This window comes from Hylobates moloch, unplaced genomic scaffold (genome assembly GCF_009828535.3).
Source record: "Hylobates moloch isolate HMO894 unplaced genomic scaffold, HMol_V3 SCAFFOLD_4, whole genome shotgun sequence".
Lineage (NCBI taxonomy): Eukaryota > Metazoa > Chordata > Mammalia > Primates > Hylobatidae > Hylobates > Hylobates moloch.
Window position 1 is genome coordinate 162,017,754 of NW_026652279.1, and position 18,751 is coordinate 162,036,504.

The 18,751-nt window shown below is 38.3% G+C and overlaps 1 protein-coding gene across 6 annotated transcripts in view; it reads right to left on the minus strand.

The window, feature by feature from the left end:
* The window catches only part of NALCN (sodium leak channel, non-selective), a 358,797-nt gene that overhangs the window by 120,847 nt on the left and 219,199 nt on the right, over positions 1-18,751 (minus strand). For all 6 annotated transcript variants that reach the window (XM_032151251.1, XM_032151250.1, XM_032151248.1 and 3 more), the window contains 2 exons: positions 16,147-16,284; positions 2,775-2,849 (listed from right to left, as the gene is read on the minus strand). In XM_032151251.1, coding sequence (XP_032007142.1) covers positions 2,775-2,849; positions 16,147-16,284 — 213 coding nt within the window. The remainder of the gene's footprint in view (positions 1-2,774; positions 2,850-16,146; positions 16,285-18,751) is intronic.

Here is an 18,751-nt window from a genome sequence, read left to right on the forward strand (position 1 = left end):
CCTGCATTGAATGGGTTGTTTTGAAAAATAAGTGAAAACATAAAACACTTGATACTGAGCACGAATTCAACCAATGTCACCATAGCTATGAGAATCTACAGACCAGCAGACGTGGTAAAAGAAGCAAAAAGTTTGAACAGAGCAAAGATGGAATTTGGAATGCATAGCGCTTTCTGAAACTTGAAACATTAAGACAATCAAATACTTTTTTTGAACATTTCCTCCACTCTTCTATCTGGGAATAGTAAAAATAGAGTACATAAGTTTAAATCTTAAGGACTGGATTTGTACATGGACAATTGAAACAAATATTTAGGGTAACAATTTTATTGTTTTTTAAAAGAATCTGTAAAAGACAGTCGAAAGTTTCAGGTATCCACATTACTACGTGTGTATATGAAAGTGCATGCACGTGAATGTGTGTGTTCTTAAAAATATGCAAATGAGCCCTACCTTAAAGGCCAAGATCACTGAAAATAAGAAAAATCAGGGGCATAAAAAATGACACAGTTGTTAAAAACTAGTGAAACAAAACATAATCATACAAAAATGAGAGAAAGTTAACCAGGAACACTTTAACTTAGTTTAATAATATTTGTTCTAATGAATTTCAGGGTCAATGAGTTTCAAGTATGAAATTAATAGAAGAATTTAATAGATACATAGTTTCAGTCCAACCATGAATAAAGAACAGTGCAAAAAGTACTAACAAAAATGGAATTGCTGCGTTATGATTGGAGTTTTCAATGCCCAAATACCCAGAGTATATGGTCCAAACTGTAGGCTAGTGCAATTGGATAACCAGTTCTGATATACAGAATTTCCAGAAACACAAAGCTTCACTAATATCTAGCAAGCGATTAAAAGCTCTTTTATAAATAATGACATTTACCCAAAGTGAAGAGCCATATAATTTATTAAAACTTTATAGTCCAGGAAGAATGTCAATGCCAATTAAAGTCCTGACTTTTTTTGTTGGTTTTTCACTTTGGGTCAGATATGAAATGCCTATTGTGACCATTAGATATAAAGATGACAAAAAATTTAAGTAGGCTATGTATATACATGTATATATAAATAAGTTAAAATGTTGAAAAAAATGAACACTGCAAAGTATCCTTAGGTTTGAATTCACAATCCTAAAAAAATTGCTACATACAAGTTTATTTTGTTGCTTTCCAGCAGAAAAGTTATTTTGCAAATGAGGGCTGGAATTATATGGTTATTTAAAAGCATATGGAACCTGGCGGTAGCACTAGCTAAAAAAAATAGGATATTTTAAATTTTATCTATAGAATACACATTGTAACGTATGCTCTCAGAGGATAGTACGTATCTGTGCATAATAACCATGGCATGAAGGAAAAGCGACAGCTCAATACCAGATTTGTAAAGCATGGACTAAAGTGGTTCTACAGCAGCAGATTTTTATTGGTCATGTCTAATTATATGGCTGGTCACTTTCAATTTTGAACTCACCTATTAGATATTTTTTCTGCAACTAGAAGCCACACAAAGTATTTTCATTGATGGCATAAAGGAATGTCCCAGCTCTCATTTGAAGAACCTATCACTGCTGCCACAGAGTGAAAAGACGTGGAAGAAATCATCTCTAGCAGAGCCGGGAAGATGCCCATTTGTCTGGGTAGCTGTAGGATGCTGAAGAACTCAAAACCTTCCTTGGTATGCTCTGAGTAGGAATCTTCATAACAATTTTTTGTTTGTTTGTTCTGTTTTTTTTTTTTTCCTTATTGATACCCTCTGTTAAAAGCATAGGCTTTAAAGGTAAAAATAATAAAATGAAATGCCTAACCTGATCATGAGATAGATTAAAAAAATTAAAAAATTTAAATAGGTTAAATTTTTTGCTTTGTTAAAAATAGAGAGCTTTGGAAAATTCTGAATATGGAGGGCCTGCTTATAATTCCAAATAGAAAGGTTGAGAGCCATGGTTCTGTTAACATTACGACAGGTGTGGTTCTGTCGACATTCTAACATTCTAACAGTTGGGTAGAGTTTGGTAGTTAACATCTCAATTATTCTCTCAGTGTTGGGGAGGGTGATACAAGAACGCTCCACCCATTGTCCCACTCTCTTGCGAGCTCTTCTCAAAGGGTCTGTACTCTTTGATCGAGCCAAATATTCAAGCCAAATATCCTTCATGCAACAGAAACTATGGGAATTGTTGACTATAGCTGTAATCCTCCTGCCATTACGAACACAGCATTCACCTATTTCTAGTTTCATTTTTTGGGGTATAACTTTCACCATGATGACATCCCATCTGTTTTCATACACAACTGGGTCCACATTTGATCATTTATTCTGTTTCTTATACTCACTACGGGCACCCAGACTAAATTGTCCTTAAGTGTCTAGAGACCAGGCAGGTTGTAGTATTTTTATGATGATGATAAAGAGTATTACATATAATTATGCAAAATGGCAATCTGACCTTGAGGCATCTCATTTCCAAACAACCTTCATTTAATGACAGAAGGAGAACAGTCTCCAAATCCAATTTACTACACTCTGTCCATCTTACTTTTATTCAAAACTATTCCTAGGATATTTATAGAGTAATGGAAAGTTTCCCTTGTTAATATTAGATAAAAGTTAAACTTAAAAGAACACCATTTTACCACCTTGGATAGCCTTAACTTATTACATTTTATTTTTACTCTGAAGCTCAAATTTTTAATATGGCCTATAAGCAAATGGTTTGCCCCTGGTTTTTTGTCCTTTTAAAAAAAAATTCCCCATACGTTACTTACTTGTTTAAGCTTCTTTAGGTCTTCATCAAGTTCTAAGTTGTCCAAAATAACAGCAACAAACAAACTCAGGAGGATCTATAAAAATGGTGAAATAACAATGAAAAAACCCACATGCCATAAGTATCAAAATATTATATGTATAATATAGCTACCTAAAATATATTGAGTATATAATTCATTAAATGAAAAATAAACGTGCAGTTATGAATCATTGCATAGGCATTTCAAGGTATTTATCTCAAATACATGAAATAAAATGCATATGTTCATTGAAATAATATATTAACTTGCTTTATGAAACCAACTTACTTAAAAAGGAAATTAAGAAAAAGGTTTTTTTGAACTCAACAATCCCACTTCTGTGATTATATTCTAAAAAAGTGATCTGAACTATTGATGAAAAGCTTACTATACACAGGTGCTTATTAGAGGGTTGTAATAAGGAAATATTAGAAATAACATCCAACTTTGCATGAATAGTCAATACAGTTATAGAGATTTATGTGATAAGATACACGCAGCCATTACAAATTCCCATTGTGGTAGCTACTCTTCAAGATGGCCTCCAGCCTTGTTCTAGACTCGTGGTTCATGCCTTCGTGTAGTCCCCTTCCACAGTGAATATGGCTGGCCTGTGTCATCAGCAGGTTGCAGAAATGATTGTGTGTGTTTTATGAGGCTAGGCGATAAAATACACTGTGTCTTTACCCTTGGTCTCTCTTAGATCACCTGCTCTGTGGAAGCAGGTGCTATGTTGTGAGGGTGCTCAAGCAGCCCTCTGGAGAGGTCCATGCGGTGAGGTACTGAGGCCTCCTGCCAACAGCCACTGGAGTGACCCATCTTGGAAAGAGGCACTCCAGCCCTAGTAAAACTTCAAGGTGACTGCAGCTGTAGGCAACATCTCAACTGCAACCTCATGACACTTTGAACTAGAGACACCCAGCTAAGCCTGTCTCAGATTCCCAACCTCAAGAAACTAATTGAGGCCTGGCACGGTGGCTCACGCCTGTAATCCCAGCACTTTGGGAGGCCAAGGCGGGCGGATCACGAGGTCAGGAAATCGAGACCATCCTGGCTAACACAGTGAAACCCTGTCTCTACTAAAAATACAAAAAAATTAGCCGGGCGCGGTGGCGGGTGCCTGTAGTCCCAGCTATTCGGGAGGCTGAGGCAGGAAAATGGCGTGAACCCAGGAGGCGGAGCTTGCAGTGAGCCGAGATTGCACCACTGCAGTCTAGCCTGGGCGACAGAGCCAGACTCCGTCTCAAAAAAAAAGAAACTAATTGAGATAATAAACATCTATTTGCTGGTAGGCTTCTAATGTGTGGGTAATTTATTACATAGCAATAGATAACTAATACACTGGTAGATTTTTATGGTGTTGAAAACACATTATAATAGTAAATAAGAGTATATATATATATGGTAGAAGCTCAACTATGCATATAATGGAGTAATAGAGAAAATGCTTGAAGGAGGTACTTTAGAAACATTAATGGTACTTGCTTTTGTGTATTGGAGTTATACATTTTTTCCTTTTAAAAATTTTATGATTTTCTCAGTTTTTTTAAATGTATGCTTCTTTTAGAACAGGTAAATAAAACAACAAAATAGTATAATTTTAAAAAATATTTTACTTTCTAGTTCCTCTTCAACTTTGAATTTTCTAAAGTCCCACATTCACTTGATCATCTTTTTCATTTCTAACTTATATTTTTCCTTTAAGTTTTCTTCTTAATGAATTATTTCCATTTGTTAATATTAGGTGGTTAAGCATGAAGGTCAGAAAGTTGAGATAATTCAGCCAGTGCTAGAGAAGTTATTATGCAGAAGTTAATGGCTAGCTCTCTTTCAATTTTAATGAGTGTATCAACATGATTAAATTGTGCTGGGATATGCTTGGCTTGGGACAAAGGCCAGCACCCTTCTTTTCAACAGCCATGCCCTTTGGAGTCTTATCAGAACTTGAAGAAGATACAGAACGATCTAGACCAGAGGGTTTTTATTAACATCACCATGACTGGTACACCACTGGTAACTGGGCATCAGCCTTATTCTGAACTAGACATGATTCCAAACTGGACATTTTAAAGTTTGCTCCATGTTCAGCCCATTTCCCAATACCTTGATGGCAGAAAGTAATATCAGAGGCAGAATCTACCTTCCCTTGTCTTGATTTCTCACCCCGAATTCTGAGATGTTCACCTGCTGGTTTCCTTCTGCAGGAGGGGATATCTTATACCCTTTCTCTCACCCCTGGGCACTGGAGCAGGCATTGCTCTGTGTCCTAATTTAATCAGGTTTCCTCTCTCCCTAGTGAAAGTGCAAACACGAATCTAAAAAAAGGGGGGTCGGAAGGGATCCTGTTCGCCTCCCTTTTCTTACAGCATTTCCTTTATAAGACTTGGAATTGTAAATTCTTTCCCTTTCCGTTTGAGATGTATATAAATACTTTTAAGAGCCAAATAAGCTTCTCACCAGTTCTACAACCTAAAAGAATGTTTTCCTTGAGGGCTGTCTCCTTGAAGTAATGTAAACATCAAGGAAGAAGGAGCCTCCATCTCCCCTTCTCTGTGGAGGGTGGGAGTTTAGACATCTGGCTCCAAGTTGTAAACCTACCTACTTGTCACGGAAATATGAGAAGTTTTAATTTTCCTTTGGATAAAGGCAATCAGCTCCCACAGATGGCCACCCCAGTTACCAGGTGAATTTAGGATAAACTATATTTAACAAGTGGTGCTGTCAAGTCTTCTTACTTGAGGACTAGTTATTTCTATCTTGAGAACACGTATGGAAAGCAGTGATATAAAAGAGGGAGGTATTTTCTGCCTCCGTGATCTCTTTAGCAGATTGCCAGTGATGTGCATTGCAGCCTGTGTTAGTGCTTATTCAATAATAAAACTGGGCTCTCTCTCCTCTACCTTTAAGGAGAGGTTTCGTGGGTTGGCAGGAGATTTTATTCTTAATTATATCCCCCAAACCGGACAGATGGCAGGCTACTTAAGGACAGCAAGGCTATGTTATTCCATTAAATTCGACAAACAGTTGATTGGACTCCATGGATGTGTGAGGCACTGCCTGGTAAGAAACACAAATACGATATTGCACTCACTGCAATGATGTTTATCATTGAATTAAGCACACATAGAAGACAGCACTGTGCTTGGAGTCAGGGAGCTCGGGCAGCAAACAGGCTCTGCCAGCTACGAGCCACGTGGCAACTGCCAGCCCACAGTGAGTTTCGGTGCCCTCGTTTGTAAAATATTACAAATGTAATAATAGCTCAACAAATTGCAGCTTTTTTTTTTTTTAATTCTCCCTGAGCAACCCTGACATGTAGTATAGCTATACAATGTCTGAAAATATACAGACATAAAATTAGTTATGCAAAGCTAAAATAAATGTCTTGGTTTTTCTACAAATGAATTGAATTTGGTGTACAATCCCTCCATTTCTGCTGGGGGCTGGAAGCATCATCTTGCTACATCAATTCCATTCAGTCCTTTTAATCTCAGTTACATTTGAATAAATGCTCCTTTTCTTTTTAGGGGTAGTTTAAGGTCAAGGTGGCCCACTACAAGCTGGGTAATGTGTCCTCCATCCCCCATCGGGGAACTGACGAGGCTGTATTGGGGGTTTGGGGCTTTCTCTCTGCTGACTTGGCCACCATCTCAGCTCCCAAAGCTAAGAGCTGTGATTCCCAGTGATGTCCTCCGTATGCGCTTCCTAGAGTACTGTAACACAGTGCATGGAGTTGGTGGCTTCAAACAACAGACATTTATTTGATCACAATTCTGGAGGCCAGAGTCCAAAATTGAGTTGTTGGCAAGACCGCACTCTCTCCAAAGGCCACGGGGGGAGAATCCTTCCCTGTCTCTTCCAGCTGCTGGTGGCCTCCACTGTCCCTTGGCTTGTCGCTTTGTAACACCAGTCACTTGGCCTTTATCTAACACCAGTCACAAGGCTTTCTCTCTGTGTCTTGTGCTCTTCTGTCTCTTACAAGGACACTTGTCATTGGACTTAGGGCCCACCCAGATAATCCAGGATGATCTCATCACAAGATCCTTAATTTAATTACATCTGCAAAGACTCTTTTTCCAATAAGGTCGTGTTCATAGGTTCTGTGGGTTAAGCCATGGTCCCATCTTTTGTGGGGGCCCATTTAATCCACTGTACTCTCCGCATGGTCTTTTTTTTTTTTTTTTTTTTTTTTTTTAGAGACAGAGCCTCACATTGTCACCCAGGCTGGAGTGCAGTGGTGTGATCTCAACTCATGCAGCCTCCACCTCATGGGCTCAAGCGATCCTCCCACCTCAGCCTCCCAAGTAGCTGGGACTACAGGCACCTACCACCACGCCTGGCTACTTTTTTTTTGTATTTTTTGTGGAGACAAGGTTGACCAGGCTGTTCTCGAACTCCTGGATCTTGGCCTCCCAAAGTGCTAGGATTACAGGTGTGAGCCACCACGCCTGGCCTCCGCATGGTCTTTGGCTTGGGCTGTTGTTCCCGCAACAGATATATTAGCTCTCAACTCAGGGAACCTCAGAAAGGGCTGCCATTCCACTTGGAACTAACGGAGACTTGTTCTTGCGGGATATTCCGGGCCTCTCCACCTAGAACTCTCAGGCAGCTGCCCAACTCTGCCCTGGCTGCCCCTGGCCCATGTGGGGCCCCCAGCAAGGTTCTCTCCCCATCAGGTTCCAAGAAGAATTAGGGTCAAGTCTTGGATGTCAAAACACACATGTGTGGGTACCAACACTGCCAATGCCCCCAAGTGAGGTGTGTGGGCATCTCCCACAGAAACACGCTTTGTCTCTCTCTCTCCAGGGCTTTCTGTCTCTCTCATGCTCCATCCCAGAAATCAGTCTTATTTCCTCTCACAAAGCAGGAACGTGAGAGAAAATTGGAGCGCGGATGGGAAGGGCGGCCACGCAAGTTTGAAGGAGGAGGACCCGAAATGAAGCCACATCAGAAATTCACACATTTAGTTCTGTACCATTTTGAAGCATTTAGACTTGGAGAGCCCACCTGGGCACATGGGCCAGGGGAGCACTTTCTGAACACTACTTATTGACAAATGATAGAGACCCAAAGATGCTCTCCCAAGCCAGGCAGATGCCAAGGAGAAGACTGATTTTGGAAAAAAGCTGTGAGAAAGGCATTCCAGGTGGCGTGGTCAGGGCCTGGTGAGTAAGTCTGGCCAGAGTCTGGCTTCCAGGCAGAGGGCTTGGAGGCTGGAGAGGAAGGCAGGATGGGCAGGCGTCTTGAGTGCCACAGAGGTCACGGATAAGAGAGGGAGGCTGGAACAATCACAAAGTGATGACATCAGTTTCTTTCTGCTAGATTTTTCCTTTTAAAAGTTCTGAGGTTTTTTTGTGTGTGTTTTTGTTTTTAATGCATGTAATGTAGCCAGTTTAAACTGGCTCAGCTGGGCATGGTGACTCATGCCTGTAATCCCAGCAGTTTGGGAAGCTGAGGCAGGACTGCTTGACCCCAGGAATTTGAGACCAGCCTGGGCAACCCCAACTCTCAAAAAAAAAAAAATTAGTCAAAAATTAGTCAGGCATGGTGGTGCATGCCTGTGGTTCCAGCTACTTGGGAGGAGGCTGTGGTGGAAGGATTTCTTGAGCCTGGGAGGTCGAGGCTGCAGTGAGCTGTGAATGTGGCACTGCACTCTAGGCCTGGATGGCAGAGCAAGTCCCTGTCTCCAAAAACTAAAAACAAACAACAAAAAAATAAACTGGCTCACTGAAATAGTAACTAGACAGGGTTAAGTGCAGTTTGACAAATGTTACAATGTTTTCTGGCCAGACGCGGTGGCTTACGCCTATAATCCCAGCAATTTGGGAGGCCGAGGCGGGAGGATCACGAGGTCAGGAGATCGAGACCATCCTGGCTAAGCAGTGGCGGGCGCTTGTAATCCCAGCTACTCAGGAGGCTGAGGCAGGAAAATGGCGTGAACCCGGGAGGTAGAGCTTGCAGTGAGCTGAGATCGCACTACTGCACTCCAGCCTGGGTGACAAAAAAAAAAAAAAAAAAAAAAAATAAAATATATATATATATATATATATATATACATGTAATATCTTTTTACTTTTTTTAAACAAGAACCAGTATAGTTTAGAGAGAAAAGCCACTCTCAGAGCAGAAGGACAGAGAGAGCCACGGCATGCCAGCTGCACTGACTCCTCATGGCAGATGTGTTTGATATTTGCTGTGGATAGGAGAAGGCAAGACTCCTAAAGGAAGAGCTTTGGCTTCTCTGGGGAAACGCTGCAGGACTTCACAACGGGAAGGCCCAAACTTAGAGAATTGTGAACAAACTCTCGGGGAGAGGGTTGGCAGCAAATTTAAGAATAATATAATAAAGTTTGAAGTTTGCTTGAAAGTAGCATAAATCTAATTTTATTCAGCAAATATCTTTGTTTAGGCATCATTTTTCAATTAATGTGACAGTGGGGTGACAAAAGCACAAACTTTCAAAACAGAAACTGGTTCAAAATGTGTGTGTGTGATGGGGGGCTTGGGTTTCCCCCTGAAGCCCTATTTGAATGTGGACTTTCAGATTGATCCTTATCTCCCTGTCCCATGTAGGGCACTGTGATAAGGTGGCAACTGGCACTCCGGGTGAGAGATGACTAAAGTCTGACCCAAAGCTTTGGCTGTGTCTTTGCAATGAAAACAGAAGATTCAGGAGGTGCAGGGTGAGTCTGTAGCTGATTGCGAGGAGGTGAGAATGACTTTGCGGTTCTTTTCTCACAGACTCTAATAAGGTGACAATAACCACTGTGATAAAGGGTAGAAGTGAAGGAAGAATGGCAGCTTGGTGTCCATCATATTTATGTTATCAACGATACAGTATTTTCCCACAAACCCAGCGCAATGTGGATTTGGACTGGAAAAGCAGGTCGACCTGGGTGTCAGACACTTGCCAACACATGGTATGGAAAGTCATGGGAATGGGAGACAAGCCCTCAATTCTGAAAGGAAGAATCATTTTTCAGTTCTCTGAGTGTTCTCATTTGTTCTGTTTTTACAGAAAGCTGAGGTAATGCTCATTAGTAATCAGAACCCATTACAGCGATGTCTGCACGTTACCTTCAGCTAATGTTTACCTACACTGTCACACGTTGCTGTGCCAAAAGGTTTTTCTATAGCCACTAAATGTGATTTACAGGTTCATATTAAAACGGTATTGATGTAAGAAAAGAATTTTACAGGGACTTGCCACATTGAATCACGAGAGTGTCATCATACGTATGAAACACTTTTACCTTTGCGCTTTGACTGTTCTAAATTATGCAACTAGTTTGCTTTGCATTATTTATTAATATTTAGATTTATGTGATATTTCTATTGACTGATTGATTGATTGAGGCAGAGTCTCTCTCTATCACCCAGGCTGGAGTGCAGTGGTGTCATCTCAGCTCACTGCAACCTCCACCTCCTGGGTTCAAGTGATTCTCCTGCCTCAGCCTCCAAAGTAGGAGGTGCCCACCACCACACCAGGCTAATTTTTGTGTGTTTAGTAGACACGGGTTTTTACCATGTTGATCAGGCTGGTCTGGAACTCCCGACCTCAGGTGATCCACCCGCCTCGGCCTCCCAAAGTACTGGGATTATAGGGGGGGCCACCATGCCTGGCCCGATATTTCAATTTATAATGCAGCAGGATATACTATGTCCCTATTTTTTTAATGATATAATTTCAGGGGAAAAAGACTAATGACACCACCTTCCATTTCCTCTTGAACTCTGCTAAATACATGTATGCTTTCAGCACAGTGGTGTTTAGTTTGTACAATGCTGTAAAAAAGAAAGCCAAATATATATTTTTTCATGCATTTACTATTTGGCACTTTTAACAGGTCTATAGCATTTGATCATATTAATATGCAACATAGTGTTTGTTCTACTGTGTAATATACAACTGATGAATGTATCCATTTTTAATTTTATGATCATATTGATACATTATGAATCAGTAATGTCAATGAAAAAGTGGAGAATAAAAATGTATTTCAGATACCTAATTCTTTATTTCCCTCAGATTATAATGCCCATTGCTAAGATACGTTTTGCATTGACAATGCATTCAGTGTGGAAAATGCCGCATTATCAGGCCTGCTGAAGCCTGGGAAGTCTCTCTCAGAATATTTATGAATGACATAATAGAATTTTGACCTTTCAGCTTAGTGGATTTCAAAAGCGTAATTTTCCAGGTTGAAACTGGTACCTGGACCAGGGTCTCACAGGCGTTTCATTTCTCTAATATTCCTTATGACTCTCCTCTTTCTCTAATACCTCCTTTTCCTTTTTCTCCTCTGAAACAGCCCAGATTCACCTCAGTTAATGGTGTGGTAGTTATTTGCTCTGTTTAAGTTTTATGCATGTGACCACAGATATATTTATTTATTTTTCTGTTTAACTACAATAAATTTCAGTCAAATTCAATAAATTACTGAAACAGTTGCGTTTACAAGTATAATTATTTCTTCCAATTTTGTTCTGACGCAAATCATTTTGTCCAACATAATGTAGTTCTCATTCCCTCAGAATAAGACTTTTGGATTAGCACGATTCAAACAGCTGAAAAGTATGATTTATTTTTGCAAGAGGGCAGCCTTGTCACTCACAATGGATTTTCTGGTTGAAAATTTCTCTCCCTGTAGCAACATATCCTATTTTACATTCTCTCTGACTCTGCGGATAGCCATGACCTTACCCTATATAGCTTTCCCTTTTCATTTTTCTTTCTTTTTATAAAGTTTAATTTTATGATTTTTTTCCTTTTATATAGCTTAAAGATGTCCCTTTAGCTGAAATTTCACCTTTAATCTTATTTTCTTCTTTGCTGTGATCTTTATTAATAATTTCTATCTTTAAATTATTTTCAAATATATAATAGAAACACAGCAGGAATCAATGTCCCACACTCTTGCGTTTTTCTTTTCCTTTTTACCATTTATAATCACCCTATCCTAAGCTGTCTTGCCGCCTGTAGTATGAAACAATTTCACTTTTTACCTGGGTCAACAAAAAGTCAAGTGTAATCAGAACAGTGTAAAATGGGATATGTTCAACACAGATGCACTTTTAAATGAATTCTATACAATCGAGTTATTTAATTTACACTTTGGAATGCCCGTTTCTGTCAGCAAAATATGACTATTCTCAGCAAGCTGTCACTACTGAGGCAAAATCAAGAGATTGCTGTGTTAATTTCAGCACTTCAAAGGTAACAAAAAGACTACCCACAATGAACGCTTAATTACATTTTCTATCTTTTCAGTATTCACATCACAGGGCTTTGCTTTGAAACAGTAATAGACAGAAAAACATTGCAGGAAGAATGGAGTCTTTCAACTTGTTAGGCCTTCCACAGTCCTTATCCCCAAATCATTGGCAAGGGTGGAGAAAAAGATGAATTTAACAAGCATTCAATAAACTGCAATCAGTCAGGACAGAAATACAGAATACATACCTGGCGGAAGAGAGAGATATTTGAAAGGGACAATACATGGTGGTTATGAATATGCATTTGCTATATACTTCAGCTTGATTTTCATTGTGGGCTGAAAATTGGTGCCCCCAGGGGTGATGAAATAGCCTGCTGTTCTTTATTCCAGAACAAGCTGCAACCACACATTTTGTTTTTCGCTGCTTGGCACATGCCTGTCCCTGAGAAGACTAAATCAGGAACTCACCAAGTTGTATGGCACTACTGTTCAGTGTGAACAAAAGACAAATCAGAGCTTGTATGTTTATATAGACTACTTTTTTTTTTCCTTCTCACCCATTTGGGTTAAAATGCGTTGTAGTATTTTGTAAAACGAAACATACAATTAAACAAAAATGCTCATTTTTAGGTAAGTTCAGCTCTAAAGACAGGTTTATGGAATAGAGATTTTAACTTATGAAGTTTAGTTTTTAGGGGCATGCAATGTGAGTATAACACAGACCTGTCACTCTCACGCATGTATTTATATGTTAGCCCACAGACCATCTCCAGCTGTTTTACTGCCACTACTTTTGATATTTCTCATAAGGCAGATTGGGAACAACTGGGAAGCAGATGTTTATTGATCACATAGCAAGTAGCAATGTACACATGCCTCTCTTATCATTTGCATCTTTAGGCCTTTGAACCACTGGTTTTATCTGTTTGTTGGTTAGCCTGTCTGTGTTTGTTATTGCTAATCTCCAATTATTTGTAGCCCCTAAGAGGACACGAATTAAGCTCTTTCCCACTTTGGCCAGGACGTAGGTTAGTACCTGCACGTGGTAGTACAGGTTCAGTAAAACTGTATCCAATCAAATTGAACTCACTTCATAAAGCCCGTTACAGTAACTGTTAGTCTAAGGGTATAAAGGAAAAGAAAAACAACTGCTGATCATGTTTTAAGCAAATTTTTTTGTGAACTGGGGAAGTGACTTCAGTATTAGACTTTTTTGGGTAGTATAGAAGTGATAATCTTTGTTTTAATTTAGTTATATAGTGTCTCCTTTTATTTAATTATCATTTAAAAATAATTTATAAGTTTAAAAGTTTGAATAGTTTACCTTTTTTGTTTTAGACTTCATAATTAGATAAATAAATATTCTAAAGCTTGCAGTTTCTCATATGAATCTGTTTGAGAAAAATTGGTTTGAGTTGTATTTAAACAGTATATTTCATCTAGCTTACACTATATCTAAATAGTAAGTAGAGATGAACTAAAGACTTAAAGGTGAAAAGCAAAAATTATAAACAATTAGAAGAAGCTATAGGAGTATATTTGTATTACCTCAAGTGGGAAAGAATTTCTTAAGCATGAGTTCAAAATAAATACAGACCATCAGTGAAAAAACGATAGTTTTGACCTAATTTGATCATTCTACAATGTATACATGTATCAAAACATCCCGCTGTACCCCATAAATACCGTAGGCCCCCCTTATCCACTGTCTCACTTTCTGCAGTTTCAGTTACCTGTGGTCAGCCACAGCCTGAAAATATTAAGACATTTTGAAAAGGAGAGATGGAGACAGAGAGAGAACGCGTATTCACATAACTTTTATTACAGTATATTGCCGTAACTGTTCTATTTTGTTATTATTGTTAATTTCTTACTATGCCTCATTTATAAATTAAACTTTATCAAAGGTATGTATGTATAAGAAAACGTGTAGACTTCTGAATTCTCAATTGCCTTACAGACTTTTAAAAAGTATGAATAAAAGAACAAGTTATTTCAATTTTCAGTTTTAACTTTCAACTGTTTTTTGAAAATTGCAATAAAAAAAGTTAGAACAGATATTTTGGGTAGATAGTTAAATCAGTAAACGGAAAGAGTAGAATTAGAGATTGGTTTTCATCTTGTGCTCTGTGGATTCCTAAAGCCTCAGGTGAACCCCAGGAGTCCTTGGATGAATTTTAAGTGTTTTATAACCAATGCCATATTTTAGCCCATAAAGAAGATTTAGATTGCCTGAGAAGGCTATATACCAGTTTTAATATTTTATTTTATTATATTAGTGACCCCAGTAGAACTTTCACTTGAAAAAATATTACTTCACTAAATAATTTAATAGGCTAGTTTTTTCTCCCAGCTTTCATATTTTGTGTCTCTAAGAATCAAACGTATATCTGAGTGTGAAACATTTTCAGTGAGGAAAGTAAACCATTATGTTGCTTTATTAGGAAAACGATTAGGTTGATTACTATAAAATAATTAGATTGATATTCCCTGACATAGATGATTTCAATGAAATCTATCCTGCATTTAACCCACAATCAACAGTCTGAGCAATTCCATAGTTTTACAGTAACTTAAACACATGGTGCTTAATAAACTTAGTTGAACGCATAAATGATGTGTAAATGAATGGATGAATGAATAAATGGCACAGGCTTAAAGGTCCTGGAAGGGAAGATGCAAAGACCCCAGGGCTAAGTGTTGTGCAAACACCAGCACATCCAGATTCAGCTTTGAAAGCCAGGCTTCCATTCCTACTGCACAATGTTCCTATCTTTTGTGAATGTTTTAAAAGTGGACTCCATGTATAAAAAGGCCAAAACTATGTCTATGTAGTTCTACTGTTTGAGCCCATGACTTCACACCATGTAACAATGAATTCTCATGAACTTTTCAGTGGACATGTCTTAGTTTTGAAAGCCTCTGTCTGTCTATAGCAAACACAACTTCTAAGTTATATCTAGTTTATCAAGGACTTATTTCACTCATAGATATTTAGAATTAAAACTGACCTTAGAGATTATATGTAATTTGTTTGATGTGAGTGATTCTTTGGCAGAAGTTTGATTTGACAAAGACATTTTTTCAGACAACTTTAAACTTCATTATCCAGGGAAGCAATAATAAGTAGCTGCAAGACTAAGGACCAAATCTAGATCAGACAAACCTGGGAACACTCTGGTCATATTTACATTCCATGTGACATCAGATAAATTACTAAACTCTTCTGAGCCTCAGTTTTATCATCTGCTAACTGGGAATACTATCTAATGGGATGTTCCAAAGATTAGCAATAATATGGTAAGATATTTTGTAACTGTAAGACATATTGCCAAAAACAATAATAGCAGTTGTTTTTATTTCTTGTGTTCCTGATAAAGGGAAACACTTGAGTTCTCAACTTGCAACTTCTAACATAATGTTAGAACTTAGGTTTGCTTCTTAAATATGAACAAATTTATTACATAGAGATATGCATTTGGTATTACATTCCTGCATTTCATAACATTTTTTCTTTGTTTTTAATGAAGTACATTGAAGAGAAAAATCTGCTTGTGTGACAGAAGTCAGTTCTTAGTGGACTTTGGTATTCAGTTTTCTTGTGCTTTTACAATATTTGCAGCGATGGGTTTTATTTTTTTCCACGTGTTTTTTCCAGTCGCACATAGCACAAAAACACTGTGCTGATTTCTAATTAACTGACTGCACCCTGAGGTCTACAGCTTCTGTCTTCAGTTTAATTACAGCTGTGAAGAGGATGCAGTGAAATTGAAGACAGTGTCTCCACATGAGAAAAAAATAATAATGGAGTTCCGGTTTGATCCTGAGATCATCTAGGTGTGAATGCTTGGGGATACTTAAATTGGTATGTAAATGTGAGATTTTCATTTTGTTCCGTCTTGTTTTCCCTCTTGCAAACACTGGTACCTGATGGAGGAAATATCTAACTTAACAAATTAAGCAGTTCTTTGATGTGTAGAAACTTAGAATGGAAGGAGGGATCTCATCCAACCAGACTAGTCTGCATTAGTCCTTTGGCTCCCATTTTGAAACGGACAATAGGCCAAATATCTGTTGATGTGCATCCCATTATAAATTCCAAGATATAATTGAAAAAAAGAAGCTGAACTCACCAGAGTGGCAAAAAGATGATAGAGAATGAAATAGATGGCAACCACAGGTGCCCACATATGTCCCACAGCATTTAGAGTTTGGTCCATTACGTCCACCCATCCTTCCTGGGTGAGGATCTGGAACATGGACATAAATGCCTAAGAAGAAAAGAACAAAGGTATTACACACTAGCTTTAGGCTTGCATACAACTTCAAATTAGCATGTGATGTTTGAAGACTTTGATCTCAATATTATTGATTTTTATCTGATCAGGGCAAGAACAGTCTTGATTCAACACACAGGAAAGATATGAGAATAAAGATATTAAAAATGTGATATTTATTTGATGTGGAATAAGAAAATAATTACCCTGAATTAAAATTAGTTTTGTTGGCAGTAAATGCTGTTGAGCAAATTAGAAACAAATTCAAGATCTTTGGTTTTTGCCGTTAATTTTTTTCCTTTCTTTTCCTTTCCTTTTTGGTTCCTGCTGCTAAGAGAAACTTATTTTATAGTGAATTACATTTGTCTAAGGCATATAAAAGAACAATAACCTTAATTTTATTTTTATGGTACCCATCTATCATATTATTTTAGCTATCATATTAAAAACATGGGACTCTTTAAAAAAGAAATATTTCTAAGTGATATTGCCACACTGAACAGCTTGAAGACAAACACATTTTTCATGATTTAAAAAAAGTTTCAAGGCACAGGGTCAAGATCATGGAAGAAGCCAAGACCAAAAAACAACAAAATAAATAAATAAAAAATAGAGCATTCCAACAAAGGCCAGCCAAGCTAATAGAAGTAGCACCCAGGCATTAGGACTCCAAAGTAAGTACTTTTCCAAATATTGCATCCTGCATTCAGTGAAGTCTACCCAGGATCTACCAGGCCTAATTACACAGTAATCTAAGTATAATTTTCACACTTGATCTTAGCCAAAACGCCGAGAAGCGACCTAACTGTAATTGCCTTCAGTAAGGATAACAAGCTTTCTTAGAAGTACACTGTTCAAGGCCCAAAACACAGTGGACCTGTTTGAAAAAGGAGCAATTAATTGTTAAATGAACCATGAACTAGAAGATAAGTTCTTCCACTTACCCTTTGTCCATGTGCAAAGTAATTATCTTTACTTGAGTTGATTTTTATATAATCCATTATCTTGCAAAGTGTTTTGTTCATGAAAATATGAAGTATGTTGTTATTGATACTTGACCCCAGCATCACCAAGGACAATATACTACTTTCTTGCCATGGTGCCCAAGAGACGGCCACTCTCTGCAAAAATTATTCCTTCTAAAATTGCTTTTGAGAATTTTTCAACACATTACTTATCCTTATAAGTATTTCAGAACTCATCATTGAAGGCAATTATTTTTTTCCCTGTATTTTTTTCTCTTGAATATTTGTTGTATCCAAAGGTGAGGAACACAAATTCCAAAGATGATTCACATAAAAATATCAGATTGCTGTATTTTCTTCAATGAAGGTATCAGTGTGAAAACATGTACATATCCTAGAGATTCAACAGCAATAGGTGAAGAGTCAAAATGCCTGCCAGTATAAAAGAAATTTCACTGGACATGGGTTTCTTTCCCCAAAAGTAGCAGGACAGCTCATGATTAAGCCTGACAGATTTATTTTGTTATCTGGAGACCAAAAATGTAGGTGCATCTTTCAGCTGTCTTGGTCATGAACCAGCTGATGTTTTTTCACCTGCTGCGTTACATCTGATCAACACAGCTATTATGTGTTCAGTAGATGCTCGGGAATATGGGGTTATGGGATTGTAATCTGTTGTTGTGAGATAAGCGATGTGGGCAAGAACACTGGGGTTATCCTCTTTTCATTTCAGAGTCTCAGGAGAAAAAAAAATCTAATTTCCACACAGCTCAACCACCTGAAAGCTCATATTGTGAGATGCACTAAATTATATTTGCGAACAAAGCTTTCTGTGACAATGGGATCTGTGTGTTTATAGCTGCTGAAATGAATAAACCAACGAAAGGTAGTGCCAACAAATGCTTCTATTAGAGGCTGAAAATTAACTTGTGTCTTGCTTGAAGGGTGCCTTATCAGTTTTGTTGAGATTTTTATCCAGAAATTTAAATTCAAATGAAAGTGTGCTTGAGATAGTGACTCAAGTGCACTTACTGACTTACATTGTACATAGGGCCTGTGCTCTTTATTTATTCAAACAAGGATTATTAGTGGTTACTAAAGGTTTGATGCATTGGGGATTGAGTGGAGTAAGACATAGTTTCTTCCCTTAAGAATTGTATAATCGAGAGGGGAAGAAAAAGATGAACAGGATCAATTCTCAAAAAGGAAGAATATTGGCCGGGCATGGTGGCTCACGCCTGTAACCCCAGCACTTTGGGAGGCCAAGGTGGGCAGATCACTTGAGGTCAGGAGTTCCAGACCAGCCTTGGCCAACATGGTGAAACCCCATTTCTACTAAAAATACAAAAATCAGCCAGGTGTGGCAATGGTTGCCTGTAATCCCAGCTACTCGGGAGGCTGAGGCAGAAGAATCACTTGAACCTGGGAGGTGGAGGTTTCAGTGAGCTGAGATTGTGCCACTGCACTCCAGCCTGGACAACAGAGCAAGACCCCAT